This window comes from Gobio gobio, assembly GCF_949357685.1.
Source record: "Gobio gobio genome assembly, chromosome: 4".
NCBI lineage: Eukaryota > Metazoa > Chordata > Actinopteri > Cypriniformes > Gobionidae > Gobio > Gobio gobio.
This window is the reverse complement of record NC_137100.1, coordinates 37,466,666-37,474,309: the sequence shown is the minus strand read 5'-3', so window position 1 is coordinate 37,474,309 and position 7,644 is coordinate 37,466,666. Positions and strand designations below refer to the sequence as shown.

The 7,644-nt window shown below is 40.6% G+C and overlaps 1 protein-coding gene across 1 annotated transcript; it reads right to left on the bottom strand.

The window, feature by feature from the left end:
• Nucleotides 1–363: 363 nt before the first annotated feature.
• Nucleotides 364–2,382, bottom strand: tmem174 (transmembrane protein 174; the record flags this gene model as incomplete). The annotated part of the gene is made up of 2 exons (XM_079815262.1): nt 364–460; nt 1,583–2,382. The coding sequence occupies 2 exons, from the start codon at nt 2,380–2,382 to the stop codon at nt 364–366; spliced, it is 897 nt and encodes a 298-aa protein (XP_079671388.1).
• Nucleotides 2,383–7,644: the final 5,262 nt, after the last annotated feature.

The following is a 7,644-nucleotide window of genomic DNA, read 5'->3' as shown; positions in this document are numbered from 1 at the left end:
GCACAAACGAAAATACACCACCTTCCCCATTGTTGGTGAAATAGGAACTTGTCTTACTTCCTCACTCTTTCTGCCCCCATGTGGCCCTCACCGGACGCTCACGTGTGCCATGAAGTTCTCAGGAGCCCAAGAGGACAAGAGATAGCTCAGTAAAAGACAGCACACATTATCCGTGTGTAAAATAAATTTTAAACATCGAAAATGCAGTAAAAAAAAAAAAAAAAGCGGCTACATTTTTCAAATATGGAAACTTTAATATTCTCTCAGTCACTACATTCTTACATTTTTCAAATATAAAAAATTATGAATATTCACTTTGCCCAGACTCAAGAGGTTTTTTTTGATAACAAAATGATATAAAAACTAATTGGCAAATAGCTCCTCGTAAGCAGGTGGAGCGGAGGCGCTCTCTGCTGTACTCGCTTTCCCCTCTTCCTCTTCCTCTGAGACGCTGTGATTCCTGCAACGAAACCAGCAAATTTCAAATAATCCACTTTTGCTTCTTGGTATTTTGTGCAAAAAATAACTTACAGGTGTATGGCACGTAGTCTACGTTATTTTCGCCTATATGAGATTTTTTAGAGCAGAGTGTTGTGACACGGTGTGTTTACGTCTGTTTCGCGTCTAAACGGTGTAAATCAAGGTCAATAGCCTACACTATGAAACAAGTTACAAAAGCTGTCACTGGGGCGGTACTCTTTCAAAGGGTACACCTTAAGTACTTTACTAATAGGCCCATGCTGTTTTGTTTGTTTAAATTAGTACTTTAGGATATTAATACTTTAAATGTACCAAAAGTGTACATATTAGTAGGTATACCTTTTGAAAGGGTACAGCCCCAGTGACAGCTTATACCTTTTTTTTTCTGACAAAAAATTATTGCGCAACACACTCAAGAATCGTAACACCAATAGAAAAAAGAGATTTTAACTTTTTTACATTTTTGTGATAAAATGTTACTTTCAAAATAATTAAGTCATCCCACCTGTCAATTAATTAAACATGATCTAGATCGAATTATAAACCAGGTGATAAGTTATAGCCTACTTTATACTCAGAATAGGTTTTTGATCTCAATCCTTTATATTTTTACATGCTCATGTACTATAGTGATTTCAGCTCTTTTATAATTAGCTAAACTTTAAAATTTAGCATGCCCTCCCTGTTCTCTCCTGAGCTTTTAAACTGAATTCCAAATTTTGGCTTGAACAATTCATGTGTGTTACATTCGAATTATTACAACCGAAAGATTTATCAAAACTGTATTAGTTTGTACCATGCAGATTAATTTAAAGAAATCACACATACTATTTCTTACAATGTACATCCCAAAACTGATGTTCATTATTAGTTACAGTGATTAAGGGATTTTATTTAGTCTTCAATATTTAGTGTTTTTTGCAATATGCCTTAAAAAACCCATCACTTTAGATACTTGCAACCAAAAAGTGATTCGCCATTTAAAATAATCATCTTGAGCTGATTGTAATGCAGTTTATACACTCCACGCTCCTGATCATGTTATACTAGCATCTAAATTAACCTAATGTAGCTACACCACCATCAGTATTCATCATCATACCTGTTTTCCCTTTGCTCTGCTGTGGCGTTGTCGTATTCACCGGAAATAAAACTGGGGTTTTCCATGGGATACACATTGTAATACTGTGGCGGGGTGCTCACTGTGACTGCCAATGGCTGGTGACTGGAATGCAAACCATTAACAGGGTCCAGACTTTGGTCCGGCACTACAGAGGTGTACGGTGGTGGGATGTATTGGACCACCGTGGCCCTGTGGAAGGTAATGGGCTGATTGAGTCTGAAGATAAACGATGGTCCTGAAAGGGGTGGCAAAGGATCAGTTTCAGGTGTTCTCTCCCCATCATTCTGCTTGCAGTTCAGGCAGAGCATTTGGAACGTGCAGATGCTTATGAGCACGAACGTACCTCCTACTGACAGCAGAATGGGCCCCAGAAGCTGTGTCCACTCGTAGCTGTGGCTGACATTGTAATTTGTCCACCCCATAGCCGTGAATGTCATGCCAACCAGGCCCAAGAAAACTCCAGAGAACAGTAGTGTGGCACCGGCTTTGTCTCCATCTGACACCTGACTGTCTGAAGAGGTCGGTGCCTGGCTGGGCATCAAAGAGACAACGTTCACAGGGGCATCGCTTGGACTCTGGTTGCTGTTTGAAATGGAATTACAAACGCCAGCAGGTACTGCATCACTTGGCCCGGCAAGAGGGTTTGTCCCTTGAGTCCTACTTTCTGTTATGTTCTTCCAAAGATCTAGAACGCTGTAATGTCTCATCTGGCCAGAACTGCACTGATTTTGTATGGTAGCTGAAGGATTTAGACACTTGTCTGAGGAATATTCGCTCATCTGTACCTGGAGGATCTCTTCAGAACATTAGTTAAAGCTTAGTTAACCATTACTGCTATCCTGGAAATTTGAACACTCAGTCATCATATTGGTGTGAGCACTGAAATGTAAAATCTCTGTGTTGCATTACAGGCCACATGAAGGAAATATGCAAGTCCAAAGACTAAGTCTAAATGGCTTTTTACCAAATCTTGAAATTGTATCACTAAAAAAAATAACTGAAATAATAACTGTCTTTTCTATAGAATAAATAGATCAGTGGATCTTGGATCACATTGATCTGTAGTGTAAAGCTGCTGTCCAAAATAACACTGGACCCCCTGCCTTTCATTGTATGGACCAACAACAGAAAACAAAACAAATTAAAAAAAAAACAGATTTCAAAATATCTTATTTTGTGTTCCACAGAAAAAATTAAGTAAATTATCAGAGAATGTTCACTTTTGGGTGAAATATTGCATTCATTTATCACCAAAATCAAAAGAGCAAAGTATATGGCCAGAGGAAAAGACACTTTTTTTTATCATATAAAAGTTTCATAATTTTTGCACACATCTTAAAAAGCCTTTTCAAACAAAAGGGAATCATGCAATACCACTGCAATAGGAGCTTCCTTAAATGGGCCAGAACAGCAAGAGAGAGAGAGAGAAAGATAAAAAGCCTTGTTTTAGGCAATATCAAAATAATTCTGCATCACTTTAACTTTTTCAAAGCCCAATCCAGAGTTTTAATGGATTTGTTTAGCAAAACATTGTTTTACTTATGACCTAGCAAATTTAAACTATAAATTCCAGTTCACTAAAAACACAAACTGTCACTTAACTTTGATGACGCATTTACCTCACAAAAAAACATTTCACTGTGGGTAATGTTTTAACTATTGGGAAATTACATAAGAATTATATGCATGAAAAATAAATAATTATTTCTCACTACTGAACTAGTACGGCATGTTTTATTGCAGACGTTTTTCACAGCCCATTGTTTACCTGTTGTCGTGGAGTGGAATATGAATCAAATTTGCAGGTGAATATGGCCCAGAATTTTTCTAACTTGGACAGGACACCAGTATGGTTTGAATTACAGCAGATGGACAAATAAAATGTGATATTGCACATATTGCAATTCACTGAACAGAACTAGAGACACACTACAATTCAGCTGGAGTCTTACATTCAGTCATTTACACCTCAATCATGTTTTTTAAGAATAAGAATTGTGAGTATTTTGCTAGATTCCTCTAACTCTTCATGAAGATCAAACAGTATTTCAGAACCGTCCCATGCTGAAGACTTTGTTTTAATTATTTTCCCAAAGCTCTGGAAGACACCTGAGAGACATTTAGGAAGAGAATAGATTCCAGCAAAAGAATGTTTAAAATCAGCCCTGCTTTTGGGCCTGACACACTCTTTCAATTAAGCCGAGTCCAAATATTTATGAGGAGAACATTTCCTCTTTCTCTCTGTCTCTCTCTTTGTGATCACGGTGTGTTTAGTATGCATGTGAATAACAAATGTGTGTGGCTGTGTGCTGGTGTGTGTGTGTGTAGGATAGGTCTGCTTAAATTATATCTGGGCATTCGGAAAGCTCAAATACTGTCCGTGTGAATGCTTTGGACAACCTCCTGGTAAGTCTTTGATTCGTCCCCTTTTGATTCTCACTAGCTGCCAGTTATTTGCATTGGATCCAGTGACAAAACAAAAGTAGAGCATTTCTTCATATGACCCTGCACTGGATTAATTATTAGTAGAGACTACATTGTTTCAGTATTGTACAAACATTACCAAACCTTGGTAACTCATTGCTTCATTCAGCTGTAAATGATTATCCACCAAATTAAATCGTTTAATATTTGCAATTGTGGAGTACTTTAGATTCCTCTCATCCTAATTTACCTCATCTCCCCTCTTCCTTCCAGTGGTTCATATGCAGCACAATATCCTGATCGCACGCTAGGTTGCAGGTCCTCCAATGGGAAAAGCGCATCTGCAATCACAAGAGGGGCCTTAATAGGTTTCCATTGCACACGCTCTCTCTACCCCCCCCCCCTCTCACCTCCTCCTTCATCTCAGCGAGGAAGCATGTTGCTTCATGCCATAGTCACGTACTGTACATCTTCCACAACCATTCAGCTGAGCTACTCAACCAATCTGTTTTTTACCAGCATTATTTTTTTCTATAATCACAATCATTATTGCAGCTTCATTCATTAATTTCTTGTCAAAACAAAAGGTATAACTTTATGTGAATCTGGTCAGTAGCAAAAACCATAGACATACTACTGTGTGTATTTAACAAACTATACATGTATTTTTATTTTGTAAGTACTTGCTTAGTACTTAAAGGGGCTATATGCAACTTTTCCCCCAAAATAAACGTAACAATAGCCTTTTTATTTTACCATTTATGACTCAAACATCTCCTGATGAGCATACTGACACCTTGTCCGCTCACAGTGGGTGCACCTATAAGCCTGTATCCTATTTTTCCTATTTTCTGGCGAGTCGTCTTTTCCCCGCTGTCTGCGGATGTGACGTCACCACTGCTGCGAGAGCGAGCAGAAAATGAGAGCAGTTCTGTTTTTTGGCCACAGGTGTCAGTCGCGAGTTTAAATTTCAGAAAAACGAATATAGCCCCTTTAATGTATATGTCTATTTAAATGTCTGAAACCTAAAAATAAACATTATGTGGTTGAAAACACTGAATAGTTGTGAACTAGCATTTGAAAAGCGCTGATCGTGTCTGTTTCTGGCTCATTGCCAGCCAAAGAGCAAAAGCATATTTGAATTTAGCAGTTGATCATGTGACAATAAAAAAAATACAGTAAATGATGACAGAATTAAAATTTTGGGTGAACTAACCCTTTAAATATAAATTAAAAAATGTATTATTTTATCTGACAGATCACGCTAAGACAAAAAAGTTAATTACACTGTGCAAAACAATCTGCCAAGATGAACACTGCCACAATATGAAGTACTCTGAAGTGATTTCACTAGTAGAGAACTAAGATGCAAAATAGTGCCAGTTACGTAATTGTTACGGAATGCAGCCTCAGACACCTAGAATCTGACACAATGTCCTCTGTAATTCTAAAGTATCTGAAGACATGACTGAAGAGGAGTTCCGCAGTTTCAATTGCCGTTGGGAGTCCCTTGAGAAGAAGCAAGCAACATGACTGAATCGTTGACATGAAAATCGATCAATGACAATCAGAATACATGTGTTGCAATCAGAAGGTGGTAAGTTTGTCATCATCAGCGTCAGCCCAACGAGCTTGGCAAGTATTTAGTCTTTTAGCTTCTCTTAAATATGTGCTCTGTCAACACAGTGAAGGGATGTTGTGCACCCTCCAACCAATGCCTCCACACTTCCAGGGCTAACTTGACGGCAAGGTGCTCTCTGTTGCAGATGTTTTCATTTCTTCTTGGAGAAGGCGCATTGGATGGAGTCTGGCTGGAATCCCCAGCTGCTGAGACATCACCTCTCCTACCCCGGTGGTGGATGCATCTACCTACACAACGAAAGGTGTGTTGGGGTCAGGATGGATTAGGAGAGGTGCTTTGGTAAAGGCCCTTTTGAGTCGTTTGAATGTTTTGGTGGCAGATGGTGACCAGGAGAGAGACTTGGACTTGTTTTTCAGCACGTTGGTTAAGGGAGTAGTTATGGTACTGTAATCCAGGATGAATCGTCTGTAGAAATTCACAAATCCTGGGAAGCGTTGGAGCTCTTTGATGGTGGAAGGTTTGGGCCAGTTCTTAACAGCTTCCACCTTTCACTCATCCATTTGTTAACCATAGCTGCTGATGTTATATCCAAGGAACTGCACTGAGGATTGGTGGAACGAGCACTTTTCTGCTTTTAGGAAACAATGGTATTCTCTCAGGCTTTTCAGGACCTCCGCAACATGCTGGTGATGTTCGTCCATACTCTGGGAGTAGACAAGGGTATCATCAATGTAGACAAGCACAAAATGATGGAGGAACTCCAGGAGCACCTTGTGCATAAAATTCTGGAATACGGAGGTGGCGTTGACCAAACCATACGGCATCACAAGATATTCACAGTGGCCTGTAGGTGTCACAAAAGCTGTCTTCCACACGTCCCCCTCACATATCTGGATGAGGTTGTAAGCACTATGGAGGTCCGACTTGGTAAACACAGTGGCTCTGCGAAGATGTTCTAATGCCACTGGGATGAAGGGAAGTGGATAGTGAAATGTAACTATCATTTTGTTGAGAGCATGATAATCAATATAATGCCACAAGCCTTTGTCCTTCTTGGCCACGAAGAAACAACTCGAAGCAGCAGGGGAAGTTGAATGGCGGTTGTAGCCTTGTTGTAATGCCTCTTCAAATGTACTCCTCCATGGCCTTCTGTTCGGGAAGTGACAGGGGATAAATCTGCTCACATGGAATCAGATTGATGACGCAGTCCAATGGCCGATGTGGAGGCAACTGTGAGGCTTTCTTTGGGCAGAATACGTCACTGAAGGGGGCGTAGCAGGTATGAATGTCAACAGACTGCTTCTCAATGGGACTCTCGATGGAGGTGGAGTTAACTGGAAGTTTCTGGGTTTGGTGAGAAACAGGATGAGGAACTTGAGGGATACAGTTGGGAAAACAGTAATCGTCCCACTTCAGGACTGCACCGGTCCTCCATGAGATGACTGGATCATGTTGCACTAACCATGGGCGCCCTAATATCACATCAGCGGTGGAATGCTCTAGAATCAGGAGATGGAGAAACTCTGTGATGTTGGTTTTTGCACAGGGGTTTCTCTGTTACCGACTTTGTAGGAGGTCTTGGTAGGGGCATATACTGTAATGGAGACATTAGAGGCAGTAAGCATAACTACAGTGGTGAGTGGTTTTAAATTGACTGCTGGAGTATGGATGTGGCAAGCAGTACGAGTCCGAGGGCCGTGAGAGAATGGAGGAGATTCGGGTGCATAAAAGGAGGAGCAACGACAGTGAAGGACGAGAGTGGACCAGGCCTGGACTTTTACATTGTGTTTTTGTTTATGCTTTGGTTATGTGTGTGCACAGCCGTCCGTGAGGGGTTGCCCGTTTTACTTTCATTTTGTGTTTATTTATAATACAGTGTTAAACGTTCACCGGTTCTCGCCTCCTTCTTCCCATAGCAACAAACTGTGTTACATTGGTGCCGGAACCCGGGAGGAAGGAGGGACATGCTGTCCGAGAGCCCTCGCTGCTGAGGGGGATTGCGGTGCTGAGGAGGTCAGGCAGCACAGAGAAGCAG